This window comes from Pteropus medius, unplaced genomic scaffold (assembly GCF_902729225.1).
Source record: "Pteropus medius unplaced genomic scaffold, Ma_sr-lr_union100, whole genome shotgun sequence".
In the NCBI taxonomy this organism is placed as follows: domain Eukaryota; kingdom Metazoa; phylum Chordata; class Mammalia; order Chiroptera; family Pteropodidae; genus Pteropus; species Pteropus medius.
The window spans coordinates 12081786-12100595 of NW_024340699.1; the positions used below are offsets into that span (position 1 = coordinate 12081786).

General features: G+C 52.5%; 1 protein-coding gene across 1 annotated transcript; it reads left to right on the forward strand.

Moving 5' to 3' along the window:
• The first annotated feature begins 11878 nt into the window (after positions 1–11878).
• MSX2 (msh homeobox 2) lies at positions 11879–16906 on the forward strand. Its single transcript, XM_039878309.1, has 2 exons — positions 11879–12382; positions 16184–16906. The coding sequence occupies exons 1-2, from the start codon at positions 12004–12006 to the stop codon at positions 16606–16608; spliced, it is 804 nt and encodes a 267-aa protein (XP_039734243.1). The 5' UTR covers positions 11879–12003; the 3' UTR covers positions 16609–16906.
• The last annotated feature ends 1904 nt before the right edge of the window (positions 16907–18810 follow it).

Here is an 18810-nt window from a genome sequence, read left to right on the forward strand (position 1 = left end):
TAACGAGAAACATGCTCCATGGAAAACAGGAGGTCAGCCCCCAAACCCTGAGCCGCTCCCCTTATTTACATATTTATTTTACTACGTTTATAAACAAATCTGAGGAACTCCCTTCCCCGGCTGCCAACTGGTTTTTGTTTTGTTTTTGTCGTGTTTGTTTTACTTAATTTTTTATTTAAAAATCTTTTATTTCTTTTTGTTTTAATGTGACACCATTTGGTTTCCAGCCCCCTCTCACTGCGGGGGTTAAGCTCCTGGTCTCAACAATCTCTGCCAGGTGTGGCTGTCACCGCTGGGCTACGTCCCACACCACGCACGGCATCGCCCAGGTAACCGATAGCCAGCGGCCCAAAGGGACGGAGCTGTGAGCGGGAAGACAATTCTCATCATCCCTCCTCGTCCTCAGAGTCGGCTGGTCAGTCATTTCGGTCAGTGGTTTTCAAAACTGGCCCCTCCCTTTATCACGTGCCTACTCTGTGCCAAGAACTGGGCCAGGCGCTTGCTCCCCCTCACCATTAATGCTCCCACCAACTCCGCAGATGGGGAAGCTGAGGTTCAGAGAGGTTATGTGACTTGGCCAAGGCCACAGAGCCCCACGTTTCGGTCTCGGTGACCCGAAGCCTATAGTCTCCCCCCGTCACAGTGCGACCATGTCCTGGTCAGAGCTGATGAGCTAGAAGGCGTGGCCGGTGGTGTCAGGGCCCGCCGTCAAAGCCGGGGTGAGTAATTAATTCATTTCTATCCCACCCCTCACATTTTAGTCCTCACCCGGGATTGCTAAGTACTTCTGTTTGATGCCCATGAGCTTGGAGGTTCACGTGACTATTCAGGAATCAGAAGTCGTGCAAGGGTCGAAATCTCGGCAAGCTGGCCCACACTCTGCTCCGTGAGGAGTGGGGCTAATTACGAAGTGAGATGGACCCACCGTCAAGGAAAACTTAACCACGCTTTCTCGGCCCATTTAAGGGCTGAGCAAACACTCCGGCTGGATGGGCCGCCCTGTACCGATGACAACCTCAGGCTGCCCCAGGGCCCCGGAGCAGTGCCCCAGCTTCTGGCGGGGCTGGGGAAATGCTTTAGAACGAGATGGCCCCGTCCCTGGGCCCCAGGCCTTTCCAGGGGCCTTAGAGGCACCTTAGCAGGCTGCGAGAAATTAAGTCTGCTCTCAATCTCAGGGTTGGGGAGAACCAGACGGCCAGAGAGACACAGAGAGAGAACAGCAGGGCAAAGAGAGGGCCAGAGAGAGCTGGAGAAAAATTCCAAGGCCGCCCCCAAGAGCATTAGCAGGGATCCTAACCGCAGCCTCAGCGGCCTGGGCCTGCCCAGCCCTTTTCTAGAAATCCAAGCCTCGGAATATCGTCATTGCTTCTGACACACCTTTTGCCAGGTGCTGCATAGGTTAAAAAGCAAATCAGTGTGGATTAGATGCAACAACGCTACTAATTATCAAGCTACATTTGACGTCACCAGTGACGTAACTGGCGAGGCTGGCTCCAAGGCTTGCCCTGCCTTGCCCTGCCCATCACCCAAGCCCAGAGCAGATGGAGTGAGCCGGCGTTTCTGTTCTAAGTAGCCTGCTCCTTGGCTAAGGGCACCTGATATGTGAGGCCATTGAAACAGAGTTTGGACAACAGGAAGCTTGGAGTGGCTTATCACTAAGGAGCGTGACAAACAGCAGGAGGGGAGCATGGAAACAGGCCATAGTCCATCTCCTTGCCGTGCGGCGAGACCCGAGATGCCAGCAGGACATGCGTGTAGCCCCAAGATACATTAACGAGCATCTCTACTTCCCCATGACTTACCTCTCAACCCCCTTCCCACCGCCCCCTTCTCAACGCTGCCTCCCAGAAGCCTTGCGACGGCCCCCTCACCCTCACCGGCTCTGGGCTTCCGTCACGCTGTCCCTCTCCATTTCCCGCACGGCTCCCCAGGGAGTGTCCCAAGTGGACGTGGTATTCTGTTACTCCCCCTGCTCAAAACGTTGTTCATGGCAGGCACGAAAGCGGAGCCAAGGTGTCCAGTCCTGGCAGAGCCGGGGTGAGAAATGAAAGCTGCTAGAGGCAAGCACACTGTGGCAGAGTTGTTTACAGAGAAGATATTCTGGCAAAATCGGTTCCGATCTGTTTTAGAAACTAAATCTTTAAAAATAAGTGAGTGAGTATGAAGTTTTGCAAGGAGATTTTTTTTTTTCCCAAGAATGGTTGGTAGTAGTAAAATTTTTTTTTGGAGCGGGGAGGAATATGTCCATCAATAAGGAAATGGCTAGATGCATCGTAATACATCCCTACCACGGGATCTAAAAAGAGTGGATTAGATTTATATCCAGCGACGTGATGAGACGGATCAGACGGGAAAGCGAGTCACACAGATGGGTAGACGCAGGCGCAGACCGAGCCACTCGCACACAGAGACGCCACCAAATTCCACTTTTTTTTTTACGTTGGTATATGCCGTTTTGTGTTTGTATATAATCAAGAACACCAGAGACAGTTCATCTCCGTTCTGTTTCTAATCCTAGTGACCTTGGATGACAAAACAGGAAAACGATGAGAGAGATTCTTGACGGCTTGCACATCTCCGACTGGGTGTATTGGTTGTGGTGACTATTTATGGCTTTCGAAATTCTCGAAGGAGAATGTAATGGAAGACACCGACGGCCAGAATTCCAGCTTTCTCTGCAAAGTCTCCTAGTTTTTCCATGTTGGCAACTTATTCGGATGTTTAATATATTGTAGGAGCGGAAGAAAAGAATCCACCGGCTGAATCTGGCTTTGGGGCAGTTCTTTTGACGTGTGCTGGGGTCACCGAGGCCTTGATAAGGCTGTTTCCCACTAAGGTAGAAGACTCTGGAGGGCAGGACGGGCCTGGGCAGTGAGTGTTTTCCAGGCGTAGCACTAACCCAGCACACAGTGCCGGGGGAGATGAGGGAGAAAGGGAGGGAGGAAGGGAGGAACACAGAGAGGAAGAGTGAAAGAAGCAAAAAAAAAAAACAAAAAAAACACCGCAAATATGTTTTCTGCCTTATTTGCAACCTACGGGTCTCTTAACTTTGCCTGCAGAGTCTAGCGATGTCCCATGAAGATCCTAAAAACGTCTCTAGAGAAATGACAGACGGCATGTCACGCACCAAGGATGAGCTAGCGACTTTCACACAGACCTCAGCTTTCAAAGAGTTTTCCCCCCTCTTACGATTCCTGCTAAACCAGCAGATAGCCAGGTCCAGGTAAATAAGAGACTATTTTGACCAAATTCCCCCATTCATTGTTTACTAATAATACGAACAACCCCATCCATGCAGTGTGGTGTGGTCCTCTGCCTATTATCTCTGTAGTACATTCTTCCTGCCAACAGAGGAGATTGGAATGATCGCTATCCCCAGCTTTACAGATAAAGAAGCCAAGGTCCAGAGAGAGGAAGTAACTTGCCTAAGACGACCCAGCTCGGAGGAGGAGCTGGGGCAGGATTCCAGCCAGATCGTACGCTGCTGGAAAAACGCAGTGTTCCCTCCTTATAAATCAGTGTCCCCCCAGATTTCAGGAATCCCCCCACACGATCGCTCCCTTGCTGAAGAATAATCCTGATTGCCGGCCTTCTCCAAGTACCGTCGGTGGTGTTAAGAATTACTGTTTAACTTCGAATAAACTCTCATTTTAAAACAAAGCCCCCCCAAAGTGACTGGTAAAGGGAAATGTATGTCGCAGTATTATTTATCAACCGTAGGGGGATTAACTCTGAAGATGAGCAGAGCAGAGGCGAGAACACGTCGTGATTTTCCAGGGAGCCTGGTGCCTTGTCCACAGGACGTGATCCGAGGTGTTAAAGTTTCACCAAGGCGGTCTCCTGAGGATGATGGGAGGATTAACAGATCGCTGAAAATAGAATCGCTTTCTTGTCACGTGCCTAGGTGATACTTCAAGCTGGTCAGGGACTCTCTACAGTCATCTCTCTGGGAAGGGCCTTGCCACCTCCCGAGCAAGGCTTCCTTCCAAAGGCCTGGAGGGTCCCCAGCGAATGTGATTTTCATAAGCCTCTTTGCAATTGTCCACCCCAAACGTGCCAGCTCTAATTGTACCATTGACAATTATCCATGAGGTTGCTTCCCAGGCCTCTCATCTGCCTAGTCAGAGGCTTTCCACCTCTCTGACACAGGCACCAGGGGATGGGAGGTGACTAAGTGCTCATCACACGTTACATCCACAATCTCACCGAATCCAGTTTTCGGATGGGGAGACTGAGGCTCAGCTCAGAGAAGGGAGAGAACTTGCCTCAGGAAGCGCAGCAGGTACAGGATAAAGTTGGGGTTATAACCACCCCCCCCTCCACATCCTGTGACCCTTCCACACTGCGTCTCGCCCACCTTCCTGGGACCTCGGCCGGCCTGGCAGTAGACAGAACTAGGAGCAGACTGAATTTTTCACTCACTCGCTCCTTTATCATAGAACCACAGAACCAGGAGAGACAGGAAAGGAACTATACGCCCTCCTTATTTTGCCAGTGAGAAACAGAAGGGACTTGGAGAGGGGAGGGGCCTCCTGAGAGTCACTCTGCAAGTGAGTGACACGTGGGGATGAGGACCCCAGCTCCTCAGTTGTGGGCCAGGTGGCAAAGGGGGAAAAGGTGCCAGTTTTATCACGTTACCATACGCACGGGCTCTTAAAGTTCCGAACAATCTTATCGATTATGAGGAGGGAAGGCCTAACTACAGTTCAAGTCTGTGGAGCTAATAAAATTCTTCTTCCTAGTTAAATAGCCTTGACCATTATTTTCTAGAGTTGGGAGGTGAGTGGAAGATGGGGAATGACCTCTTTGCAAATACACAAGTGAAAAAGAGAAATTATATTTATCTAGATGTTCCATGTCCGAGAATCAGATTCCCCTTCAGTAAAACAAAGATAATAATAGCATCTACCGAACAGGGTTGTTGTGAGGATTAAATGAGTTAGTAGCCGCGGGGGATTCAGGATGGGGTCTGGCGGACACTCAACATTCAATAAGCATCAACTGCTATTACCAGAAGAGAACACACTCGGGCGATCAGTTTTTATTTTTCTAAATACATTTAGGTCTTGTTTTTTCTCTCTATCGTATAAACACACCCTTGTTTTCAAAAATCTGGGAAATGCAGCCAAATCAAGATATTACCAAAGCGAGTGGGTGAAGATAACTGTGTGATGCTGTTTCTCCAGCCGCTTCGGCCAGAGACAGGGAATGCGATGCGGGTGATAACCACAAAGCCCCTCGGGGTTTGGAGTCCGAGTCACCTGGGGTCAAATGCTAACTGGGTCACTTCGTTGCTGCATGACCTTGGGCAGGCGACAACCTCCCCAACTCTGTTTCTATGTGTGGCTGAGTGTGAAGATTCATTAAAAGGCTACTACTTACTGAGTTAAGGGTTTGGGGGTGAAGTCAGTGATGTCTTTCCTTGTGGACAATTTAGAAATCTGTCTCCTGCCGGCAAGTATCCAGCATTAGTTCCAAGTGTAAAGACCCGGGGAACACCCCTCATAACTCAAGGTTCATTCCAAGTCACAGGGGACAGGGACCTTCGGGGCCCGGGCGTGGCCCCTGACCTCCACCTCTGCTTCGTGGATTTACTCATCTACTCAAACAATATTTATTGAGCCCCTCGCTGTGCTGGGGCTCTTCCGGGCGCCAGACACGGTTCAGCGGGCGCACGACAAATCCCAGGGACCCCGAGATCAGACCTCCGTGGATCCAGGCTCGGGGAGGCCGGGTCTCCGCATCTGAGGGGTCCCGAGTCTGGAAAACTCAGAGCGGCTCCGGGCAGAACCGAAGCGCTCTCCCGCCGACATCCTTTGTGACCTCAGGCAAGTGGCCGCGCCCCTCTGAGCTGCAGTTACCTCTTGGGTGAAATGGGGTGAAGGACAAGAAGGGGCAGAGGCAGTAAGTAAAACAGAGGTGGGGATGTCCGCGCTCCGGAGGAGCAAGTGAAGTCTTGGATGAAAAAGCGCTTTGCGACGCCTACAACTGCTGTGCAGTTTGCGCATCCGCGCGGCGAGGGGACTTTCTGCGCGTGGGGACACGAAGCTCCCCCCCGCCCCCACGGCTGGCACGAGCTTGGGCCCCAGCCCCAATGCCCCAACCGCTCCCCTAGAAATGACTAACAAAATTCGGAATAATTGCTTCTAATTGTCTTCATCCTCCAGGTAAAGAAAACCTCGCTTATTCCTCACCGGGCAACCGGGGAAGGAGCAATTGAAAGAGATTGTTTTCCTTAATTAAAAAAATATAATTACGTCCATTAAGTAACTCCCTAAATTTCCTTTTCCCTCTTCCCCCACGCCTGGTGGGCCGCGTTTTGAAGCTGAAACAATTTGGAGGGCCACCAAATAAGAGAGGTTTCAGATTCCCGCCCAACTATCTAGGGGTCCAGAATCCTGGGTGCCCTTGCTCGTCACGGAGGCCACCCCAGACCCAACAGTGCCATCTGTCAAGCTGGAAGAAAATGGACAAAGTAGATACTCTTTCGCTGTGAGCAATTCCAGATGCTTTCCCTCCACCACCTCTACAACTGCTGCCTGGGGCAAAATACATAAATTTTAGAATCGGCCAAACCTTGATTGGAATTTCTGCCAGGTTATTTCCTTGAGCTTCAATGTTCTCCTCCTTAAGGAGGAATCAGGGCCCCTACATCCAAGGGTTGCTTGAAGAATGAGAATTGGGAGCTGACGATACTGACCCTGACTCCAACCTGCTTCTCAGCTCAGCCCAGTGTGGGTGCTTTTTCTGGTTTTACAGAAGGGCAAGCTGAGACGGGGTGGGCGTGGGGTGAGGTAGAGACCCTCAGCGCCGTCCTGGATTAGTAAGACTGCAGCCGCCCAGCCTCCCGGAACCACCTCTACCACCCGCCCTTTGGGTCTCCCTGTGCAGACGAATCGAATCAGAGCCTGGGCTCTGCTCATGGGAACTTTCCTCCAGGGCGGGCAGAGGCCGTGGAGGTGCCAGCAAGCTGTGCCCAGGGCCTGGGAAACAGCAGATATTCGGCGTTGTTAGTGTAAACCATTTCTTCTTCCCTTAATCCCTCCCCCTCCCCCCAAAAGAGCTGACGATCTTTCTTCTCGAGAGGCAGGTAATTATTCCCACTTTGCAGAGTTAAAAGACAAGCTCAGGAAACTAGCAGGCTCGTGTCTCAAGTCGCCCAACGTTGGGGGTGATGCCAGGCACCTATTGAAATGGGAGGTAAAAAATTATGTCAATAATGATTTAAGAGATGATCATACAATCCATCATTTACTGGATGCTGGACACTCCCTCATCCACAGATGAGGAAGCCGTGATACAGACAGGTGAAGGGGTTTGTCCGGTGTCCCACAGGAAATAAGTGCCTCGATCTTGTTTAAAGCCAGCTCAGCCCTAAGGAGCCAGACTGTGACAGCCACTCCTGAGCATGGGTGCCTGCTGCAGCCACACCGCGCTACTGGTTTTTTGTAAAGCTTCTCGCCCAGTCCTCACGAGCGATGCTGTAGGCTGCGCGTTGGTTTCTGAAAAGGGTTAGTTACTGAGTTCCCCCCTCCCCCACCCAGTGCAGGGATGGTGGCGAATGGTAGGTAGGGCTGGATATGAGGAGAAGAACTAGGGGTCATTTCCTTCTGCAAGTCTCACACCTGCCGTGGCCACGAACGACTGGACGTCTCCAAGACCTGGCCCAGGCACCGCGCTTGCCGCCATTTCTCCCCCTCCCCCATGTCCTTGTCGTGGGCTTCTTCCCGGGGACCGTGTCAAATTAGGCGCGATCCACAGCAGCTGTCGGACCAGCCTTTCTCGGGTCTGTGCCTCGACTTCCTCATCTGTCCAGTGGGAGCCAGCGACAGCTCAGGCTTCGGGCGGCCTCGTGTAATCCGCGAGCGCCTTGGCAAAGTCCTTTCTCTCCCTTCCCAGCTGGGACCCGGGCCTGACCTCAGTGGGCGGGCGGGGGCGTAGGAAACCGGTTTGACCGTCCGGAACGTCACGAGCAAGGGGTCGGTCGCCCAAAGAACCTCAAGCAGTGACCCCGAATACCCGTCTCCGTCCCTTCCCGCTCTGTAACTAAGAACGTGATCGGTCATACGCTCGGAAACATGCTCATCCCGCCGAGGCCCGATCCTCCCCAGGCCTAGTCCTCACCGCGCAGGTAAGAAAAACGAGCTCAGAGAGGGCCAGCATTTCGCCCGAGGCCACACAGCGAACGGATGGGGCTGGAGGGTTCGGGGGAGCGGTGTTGTGGAACCCGGGCGAACTTTGGCGCCCGTTTGTCTGCCCGCTTCTGATACCCGGGTTCGAGAGAATAGGCCGCTAACGAGCGGCCCATTAGGAGGAATTGTCACTCCTCTGGGAGCGAGGTTGTCCCATTAGGGCGAATCGTCATTCCTCCTGGAGCGAGGTTGTCCCGGCTCCGCGCAGGCTGAGTGCCGGGGCCGAGAGCAATTAACGCGGCTCCGGCGCGGGCAGCCGCCTCTGCCCGGGGCAGCCGGGGCGGGGCGGGGCGGGGGCGGGGCGCCCGGCGCGGCTGGAGCCGGTCACCCGGCGCAGCCCCTTCCCCCGGAGCCCGCCTTTCATCTCCCCGCGCCTGGCGCCTGCCCGCAGCCCTGGCCCGTCTACAGCCCCCTCCGCGCCCCTCCCCCGCCCCCTCCCAGCCGCCGGGATCCAGCGATCGGTCCTGGGGGTTGCAAACGCTGCGGTGCGCGTGCAGCCCTCCGGCGTCTGCGGGGCGTTTGCGCGGGAGGCGGGCGGTGCGCGTGCGCCGCTGCTCCACGCGGGGCCCCGGCGTGTGCGAGACGCCCCCGGGAGCGCGGGGACGCGGGGGTCTGCGTCGCGCGGGGCGGCCCCCGGGTCCCCCACTGCCTACCTGCGTGACCTTGGGCAGCACACTCAGCGCATCTTAGCCTGAGGCCTTTCATCCGTGAGGTGGAGAAAGTGGTCTACTCCCAGAGCGGTGCAGGACAAACTAAGAACAAACGAGTTCCTGGAGGGCGGGTCCCAGCACTCAAGCACCGTGCAGGGGGGACGCTTCGTGGTGACTGAGTTCCGAATGGAACCCCACTTTGCTATCGGCGAGTGTGTCGCCGGGAACTAGCCTTTAATGAATGCCCCCTAGGTGCCAAAGTCAGGCCTCCGCTAAGGGACGACGACACGCTATTCAGGCCGAGCCAAATTCTCAGCGTCGGAGATTTGACGAAGAACCCGCCGTGAAGTCCGTGCAGACTGACGATGCGCCTCGTTGGGGGCATCGGGCAGAGAGACGGCATTCGATAAAGAGTTACTGCTTTGATATACCATAATTTTATTGATCTCCACCTTCTAGTTACTTTCTGTAGCCTATTGAACTTAATTCCCACAAACACTCTTCCTGGTTGGGGTTATTCTCTCTCATTTTAGAGATTTTTTTAAAAAGCAGGACGCAGCCAATGCAGGAGCAAATGCACAGATGGGACTTTCCAATAAAGGGGTCGAGTTGTGTTGAGTCTCCACCCTTTTCCCCAGCAGCAGTGAGACCCTTTCTAGAACCTTCTCCATCCCAGCAGGGAGCTGGGGAGGGAGCTGGCGAGGGAGACGAGTTAGGCCGGCTGGTTGCCGCCTGGGGGCACCTCTCCTCACGACCAGGCACCCAGGTTTTCGGTGGTGGTGTTGCTCGTTTGTTTTAGCGTCTGCCATTTTCCTACTTCTGGCTTCATAAATTTCCTTCTCTGCCTGGACATCAGGATCTGAGAATAGTGAGGAGAACCTGGCGTCTCCTGTCCCCCAAAATTCATCAAAACAAAAGACCTCTGATAGTATTGATTTTTATTTTAATTTCCCAGGAGTGAACCTGTGTGCCCCTAAATTGATCAAGATGAATAAGGAGTTTTCAGGGATAATTATAAAACGGTGGCTGGTGATAGCCGGGCTGAAAGCCAAACCCTTTTGTACATTGTGGCAGCTGAGGGTTAAACGAATTTCAGGTTTGCTTCCAAGATATATAGCCTGTGCCTTGCTGGGTACCTCTAGAAAGGCACAGAACTTCATCTCGTTTTACTGTACAGTACTTGAGTGGCATATCAAGCCAACTATCATCAAATATGACTCCAGGGGAAAATGCATACATCTCCAGATAGCTTTCATAGTTGTTGTTTGTTTGTTTTAACTTTCTCTAATTTTCCACTTTGCTGAAGAAGAAGAAGAAAAAGAACGTGCTTGTTCCTAGGGGTGGAAGAGGTACCTGGAGGTTTTAGAAGACTGTGGGCAGGAGTTCTTTGCTTTTTAACTTTTTCAGGACCATTTCTAATCATGCCGAATTAGCTGGCAAGCGTAGTTTTTATCCTGTGCGATTCAGATAATGTCTGTTTGGTTATCCTTAATCCAGTGCAATTTCACTCCAGGCAGGGGTCTGGGGTGAAGGAAACAGGGCATCAGAGAGGTTGCTCTGGCAAGTGGGTCTGGGGTCAAGTTTCTAAGACTCTTGAACTGGGAGGGAGCCCCCAAACCTTGGTCATTTCAGTAATGACAAACAATGTCTCTTCTTTTTAAGGCTTGGGAAACTGTCGAACAAGCACGTGCTGCGTGCAAGGCCCTGAGCTGAGATTTCTTATTTACCTCTCCACTCGCGGGATAATGGTTCAGATACAGGGAGAAGCAGCCTCAGCCTGGAAAGAGTCATTCAAAGCCATGGGTCTTGGCTCAGCCGTCTGCACAGAACCCAGGCCTTGTGAGATCTGAGTGGACTTGAGCCCGCTCTTCCCTTCCCCCAGACTGAGACAGCCATTACTAAGATTTTACATGTAATTACCCAGGGTATAATTTGGAGTCAGGTGAAGATATCGATGTTTCTTTCTTTTTTTCTTTAAACAAGGTGCAATGAATAAAAATGTGCTTCTTCCCAAAAAAGGTCCACGGGCCTGGAGTGTGCTCACTCGAATCCTGTATTTCTAAGTTTTGCAAGAAGGAGGGAAGCACTAGATATTATCTTGCCTCCCTCCCCACCTTCTCCTCCCCCTCGAAGACAAACACTGGCACCCGAACACACACAACAAACATCGCTCAGACAAAGCACACCAACGCACGACACACGCAGCCCGGAGGAGAAGGTCGCAGCGATGCCGCCCAGATTGAAGATTCAGGGGAAAGAAAACACGCGGACTGCACGTTTCTAAGGGTGCGCTGGTTTCCTTTTCGACTTAGACATGGGGACCCCTGGTTTAAACTGCCCAGTCGGAACAACCTGGGAGAGAGCAGCCCCTGGCCACCTTCTCGGCTCCCTGCAGCCCCTCGTCTGATAGGGAACTTAGAGTAATAGCGGACGCTGTTGAGGACTCACTGAGAGCCAAACGCTCGTCTGAGTGCCTGGCGTGTCTAAGTCCCCCTAGCCGACAGGCTGGCGGGTTTTTCAGTGCTGACTCTAAAGTTACAAAGTGAGCCCGGCTTCGGCGCATAGTAGGCGCTTCATTCGCGTCTTTGCAGTATCAGTTGCGGATTTTAAACGTGTTCTGGCGGTGTGTGTGTGTGTGTGTGTGTGTGTGAGAGAAGGAAGAGAAGAGACAAGACAGACAGACAGAGAGAGAGAGAGACAGAAGTACAAGGAGAGAGAGAGAGAGAGAGAATTTATGGGGTACTTTTTAAAAAGAGGGGTCAAAAAGAGAGAAGAAATGGGGCTGGGCGAACTTCCTCTTTAAATAATCGGCCTTAATTGCGCCTTGGACTTTTCAGTTTTGGCGTGATTATAACCCTTGAGGGATCGCCTAATAACAACTCTGCTGACTGCTCCTGTAATTAACTCCTAATTTATTTCAAACAGGACGAAAAAAAAAAAAAAGGCCCCAGCCTCTTCTGGAAGAGCCAATCGGAGGCGAGCGTCCGTGGCGTCAGCGCCCAGGCCGGCGCGCATTGGCTGAGCCGCGTCTCCCACTTCCCCTTGGAGGCCAGGCTCGGCGCCCGGCGCGCCCCTCCCGTCTCCCCCCCAAAAAGTTTGAGTCGCCGCTGCCGGGTTGCTAGCCGAGTCGCGCGCGGAGAGCTCCGTGGGGCAGAGAAGTCATGGCTTCTCCGTCCAAAGGCAGTGACCTGTTCTCGTCCGATGAGGAGGGCTCGGCGATGGGGGCCGGGCCGGGCCCGGGCCCGGGGGGCGCCGAGGGCGCGGCGGAGGAGCGCCGCGTCAAGGTCTCCAGCCTGCCCTTCAGCGTGGAGGCGCTCATGTCGGACAAGAAGCCGCCCAAGGAGGCGTCCCCGCTGCCGGGCGAGAGCGCCTCCGCCGGGGCCACCCTGCGGCCGCTGCTGCTGCCCGGACACGGGGCCCGGGAAGCGCGCAGCCCCGGGCCGCTGGTCAAGCCCTTCGAGACCGCCTCGGTCAAGTCGGAAAATTCAGAAGACGGAGCGGCGTGGATGCAGGAACCCGGCCGGTATTCGCCGCCGCCAAGTGAGTGCGCGCCCGGGAAGGGACGGGGCTAGGCGGGCGCGTGGGGTACGGGAGGGAGTCGGGGCCGGTATTCCGGGCCGGGGGTACGGAGGTCCCTCAGCACTGTGCGCTCCAGAAAGCAAGCAAAGCAGGTCTCGACCACCCCTTGTTATCCACAGACTTCAGCGCGCCGGCCGCATCCAAGACACCCTGTGGGGAACGCCGCGCGGCGCGTGACCCGGTCCCCTCGCTGTGCAGCGTCGCACACCGTTGCGGACTCGCTGGTCTTTGGAGGGCGAACCCCAGCTGGGTTTGCGGGGTCGCTTGGTTCCGTTTCTCTAGCCTTCAGCCCTGCGCTCCAGCCACGTCGCTTATTTCTGTTTCACTGTCCACTGGGGTCTCCTTTTCTGGGGAGCAAAGGGGGAACCACGTCTCCTGAGCACCTGAATATGTGCCAGGCACAGGCCGGGGTGCCTCATCTCTTCAAAGTTCACAACCCTGCGAGGCGGCGTGCCCTCGTTTTAAAGATGAGCTAACCGATAGTGGGTGGAACTCTCTCTCTTCCACGGGTCCCACGGGTGTCGAAGCGGGATCCCGCGAAGGGATGGTGGCAGAGACTGAGGCAGGGAGGAGGTGTCGTCTCTCAGCCAGCACCTCCCTGGCGAGGTCCCTGAGCTTCGCTGGGAGCGGGCTCGGCTTGGCTCATAGTAATAATTAACAGCATTAACAACGCCGGAGAGTTTACAAAGTGATGCTCATTAGCTCCCCAGATCCCAGTCATCGCCGGAACCTCCAAGTTCCAGGCAGAGGCTCGGCGACCTGTGGCCATCCCCTTTTTCAGACACTCAAGCTTTAAGGGGACTGAACTTGCTTGACGCAGGTCACCAACAATGGCCGAAATGGGCGAGGGGCCCTGGTGTCCAAGCCCTGCTCCTGCATGTTGGTCTCTCTCCCCAGAGAGACCAAGCGGAGGTCGGCACACGCGCACCCCGCTTCCTGCCAATAAGGCAGAAGGACAGAGAGTCAGGCCCAGCTGCAGCATCCGTGTTTGGGCCCTGGATCCTTTTGCAGTTTGGAGAATTCATTGCCTCTAGCTTCTGTCTCCCGGCCTTTAAGCTTTCCTTACCCCCACTGCACCTCCAGGAAAGGTGAGAAGGGGGAGGGGGCACCTGGAGGGGCTTTTTCCAAAGGCGGCAGAACCACCTTTTTCTCCACGTCCATCAGGCAGCCCTCAAGACTGGAGATGCGCAGTAGTTTGAGAACAAAACGAGGCCATATACCCAGGCGTCACTGGCTGTCCCCTCCGGCATCTCTCCACCCTGTTAGAAACTCCGAAAGATTCAAAGGGTGTGGAGATTAAGGACCGAAAGAATTTAAACACAAGTTTGCTCAGTGCTTTATAGCACTTTTTAACCATGTCCTCTTATCTGATCTGTGTGGCAGCAGCTGGCCTAGTCACACAGGAGGACATTTCAGCAGAGTTCGGAGGAGTCTACACGCACCGAGTGTGGGCTTGACAAAGAGAAAAGGAAGAGCATTTGATGATCAGCTACTTGCTGGCGGACAGGGCTGTGGATGATCTAAACTTTCGTACTCCGAACCTCACTGCGGGATCAGTGTTACTTAATCTGTTTTATGTTGCAGAAAGAGAGGCTCAGAAACTTTAAGGGACTTAATTTGTTTGACAAACGCCGAGTGCCCCTGTGTTTCCAAGGCCTGGGTCAGTGCCCCAGGGGGCACCTCAAGGTTTCAGGCCTTACTGGGAATGGCGTCCAGAGGTCAGAAATCCCACTTCCCTAGGCCTCTGGGTTCTGGGGTGGCCATGCCCCCCTCGCTGGGGAAACATCCCCCCACCACGTAGTGCTGCATCCAGCTTCCGTGCCTACTAAGCCAGCCTGGGGCCCTGGCTATGACCTTCCCACGAGATAAATCATGAGATTCCGAGAAAGGATTTAATTTTAAAACAAAAAGTGGGTGGTTGGCGTTGGGGGCCCAGAGGTGGCTCTGGGAGCCCTGTTAGGAGAGGTGGGGCCTGAGCTGCAGGCGAAGGAGCCTGGGGTGGGAGAGGGCCACCCGCCCGGGCCTGGTTTTGTTATTGGGAGGAAGTAGGATAAATGCTGTTTTGCTTTGTATAATCGCATCCTTCCTCCGGCTGGTTTAAAAGGGGGGAGGGGGGAGGAGTGTTGCGCCCGGAGGAAGCCTCGTAACTCCACGGCTTTGATACACGTGTGCGAACCCCGCGGCCTGGATTCCTGGATTCTGGAGCAGCCGGAATAACCGTGCCCGGACGCAGCGTTGCTTCCAAGCTTAGAGCAGGATCGAGCAGACACTGGGGGCTTCTCTGCGAGCTGAGGCCGCTGGGTCTGCCCGCGAGCCAGGCCAGGTTTGTGAAGGCTGAGGATTTCACAGGTCTCGGGTCTCAGACGGCAGTTGTTAGTCTATTTGTAAATCAAGGAGCTGGAGGCCTGCTCTCTGCTTTCCTTAGGGATTAGCATATGCAAAAGTCCACTTCTGTGGTCGCTTCTTACCCACCCCTCTCTCCGATTTCTGTCTTTTGATTGATTGCAGAACTCAACTACCTCTTTCTCTCTCAGTCACCTAAATGATGGTTAATAATGTCGCATCAGGACAAATCCTTTTCTTGTTGGAAATGGAGGCTGGGTTGGAACTTGGGCTGTGTCACCCTCAAGTATGAGGTGTAAACTCTTTCTTGGGCCACCGAAGTCACAAAACAAGAAATGCGACATTCTCCCCATGAGTCCTTTGGAGTCACTGCTGTGGCTACATTTAGAAAATTAGCATAGCTCATAAAAGCCAAATGCAGAAAATTAATTGTTTAGCATTCCTGCCCTCAGCTCCACGCTCCTCCCCCCTCTTCCCTTGAGGAAGAGAAGCCTGAAGTTCCTGGTCCTGTGGGACCACAAGGGTGCCCAATCCTGTGACTGTCTGTAATTGAATCCAGTTTAAATATGGAATCTGGATGCTGTCTGGCATACCTTTATTTTGCTTGTTATTCCCTCTTTTCTAAAGCCCAGCGACAAACTAATCATTTTACACATTGGCTCTAAAGCGTAGAATGGGTAGAGATGACTAAGATGTCATCACATGCTCTCAATTCCGAGGCAGTGTGATTCCCCCCACCCCCATGACATCTAACATTTATGGGCCAGCTAATTTCCCCCTCCTCCTTAGTAAAGTTTATATTACAGAAGCACCAGGCCAAAAAACATATCCCACATCCAGATCTGTAAAATGATGTTCAGCTTTTATAATCTGTAGGCTGGATGGAGTGACAGCTGTTGGTTGTTTATTGCACGGGAATGCTGATAATCGACCACAGACTTTATCTGCACGATTATCCTGCCTAACATTGTCGATGCAGTCCAACTTGTCCTGGTGCAGAGAGGGGACCGACCCAGTTTGGAAGTGAGGGTCATTATGAATCCTTCCCCCCACCCCCCATTCGGAAGACGAGAGAAATTATGCTCAGAAGAGATGGAGTTTTGTTCTCAGAGACCACGCAGCTTCCTTGACTTCCGACGTGGGGGTCTGTTCAGAGATGTTCTGTTTCCATTACTCAAACGCTGTTTGTTTCCCATTTGGAAAGTTCTCTTACACCATTCAGTTCCTCAACTTTTTGACGAAAGCCTCCCCTTTTAAAATAAAGGAATTTATCTATTGAAATGTGGTCTTTCTTCACGCTTCCCCCCAAACCACGGCTGGTTTTGACAGACGTATCTTCGAAGGAGGGAGGCCCTTACACACAGACCTGGACAGAAAGCCACTCGCCTTTGCTAACCCGCCCCTGTCTCTGTTCCCTAGGACACATGAGCCCCACCGCCTGCACCCTGCGGAAGCACAAGACCAACCGGAAGCCACGCACCCCCTTCACCACGTCCCAGCTCCTGGCCCTGGAGCGCAAGTTCCGCCAGAAACAGTACCTCTCCATCGCTGAGCGCGCCGAGTTCTCCAGCTCCCTGAACCTCACAGAGACCCAGGTCAAAATCTGGTTCCAGAACCGAAGGGCCAAGGCGAAAAGGCTGCAGGAGGCCGAACTGGAAAAACTGAAAATGGCTGCGAAACCCATGCTGCCCTCGGGCTTCAGCCTCCCCTTCCCCATCAACGCGCCCCTGCAAGCAGCATCCATATACGGGGCATCGTACCCCTTCCATAGACCTGTGCTCCCCATCCCGCCCGTCGGACTCTACGCGACTCCAGTCGGATACGGCATGTACCATCTCTCCTAAGGAAGACTGCGCCACAGACTCCACGACGGATGTGTGTTTAAGCAGGCCCCCCTCCCTCTCGAGGAAGGCAGCACCCAGCCAGCACCCCTGCTTTGCGAACCCCGCCTGCACCACCCTGAGCAGCTAGGCCGACAGGGCCGCAGACTCAGTTTGGATTCATTCTTTAGACGGGCGACACCCGGCCCCCGTGTACCTGGTGTCCCCCTCCAGATGGCCCCTTGTCCTTGCATAAAGATTGGCTCCGACCGTTTTTATATATGAAGATGTATAATAAAATATAATACATTTTTATACAGCAGACGTAAACATTCAAATTATTTTGAAAGGCAAAATTTATATACATATATATATATATCACCTTCCTAAAAGAGACTGTTTAAGTCCATTCCTTTCTTCTTGTAGGGGGGAGACAAATTATTTACTAAAATTGCTGAAATTTGGTGATTTTGATGGGACAATTGACTTGCGCTTGGGGAAAACAAATAGAATTAGACACGATGGGTAGAGACAGTAGATACAGACAGACTTCTGCAAGTGACAGGGGACACGTCATGTTTTCGCAGTCACACGCATTCGAAACTCATCAGATGCTACCCCATTCGGCCCTATTTTCCACCCTCTCCACGTTGTCACATGGTTACACATCGGTAAAGTTTTACCTTTTTCTTTCTTTTTTTTTTTTTTTTTGTAAACTAGCATCGAAGACTTGATGGCCTCAGTCAGTAGATGGAAGGACTCCCCTCATTCGCTATGTCACTTAACTCATAGAATACTTGAGAGGAAGTTAAAGCATGTCTGAGTGGTTTCTGTGAAATACTAGGTCGTCCCTCACTGCAAAGGATCGGGAGGGAGGGGTAGAAGCCCATTTTCTGCTTAAAAAAAAAAAAAAGCGCCTTGTAACTATTACGTATATGCTTAAATATTCTTCAACGACGAATAGACCCAGAATGAAAAATCCTGTTTTCTCTGTGTGTGTACCTATTGTATGTGCTAAACGTATTAGAAAAATTTATATACCTTTTAACATGTTGGGGGCAAAGGGTTAAAGCCATGTTTTGACTTGCTGATAATGGTGGTGTCACACAGGCCATTTAGCTCCTTAGTGTTTCATCTTCCTATCCAACTCTCCCCTCCCCCACCCCCCAACCAGTATACTTTATCCCTTTGAAAGGGTACCTTGTATAATTTTATATATTTTATTGAAGAGTTATTTCTTATCTCTGATTCCGAATTAAATTAAATGTTTGTTTTATTGCAGTCAAGTCTGTCCCAACTCACAATTATTTTAAAAGTCACTCACTCTCTGTTCTTAGTTGGGCTTAACTCAAAAAAAAATTCACCCAGATAGGAGGGGAAGTTTGGTGATTTTTGATATTATTTTAATGTGAATCACCAAGAGTCGTACAGATTCAGCCTGGGGTGGGGGAGTCGGGGGTTGGAGCGTCCATTGAAAACAGCAAAATAACTTTGAACTGTTTTCCTCCAGCAGCTTGGGTTACTTGTGGAAAAGAGTTAGGACTGCTATTAGGGGTTGTTCAAACTCCAGTGAAAGATGAGCTTAGAAGAAGTGGGGGGGCTGAGGGATCAGCCAGAATCGGAGTGGTTTGTAGATGATCAAGGGAAAGTCTTGAACTTGAAATTTCCCATCTACCAAAACAACAACACACTTAAAGCCCAGGGAGTGGGGTGAAACCTATAGCTCTTTGCAAACGGGGATGGTCACTAGAGGCATTCACTGGGCTGGGGGAGGGGGGGCGATGCCTGCTGCCCTTTCGGGAGTGTGTCAAATCGCACTGCCTTTGCTATTCGCAGCTTCTTCCCAGGAGATGGACCCTGAACAAATATTCTTTTCGGTGTGAAGGCGGACGGTGGTGCATTCAAGAGCCTTTTGCCTTCCAGCCTCTTTCCACTGGCTACAGATCCGGGGTCAGGCCTGGGCTTTGAGGTGTCCCTATTAAAATAAATTGGTAATTAGTGGGAGGAGGCCGAGAAGGACCTTAAATTCTGCTTTCAGAATTTAAGAAATGGCTTAAAAGAAATCAGAAGTACAAAGAAATCAGAAGTGGCTACCGATGCCCCCGTTCCGAAGTCTGATGAGCAGCCCCTGTGACTCTCGGAAGTGACTCGAGGACTTGCAGCGAAAACCGCGGGGTGGGGAGCTCGGCACCTGGAATCTACTAGAACTGGCGTCTTTTGCCCCAC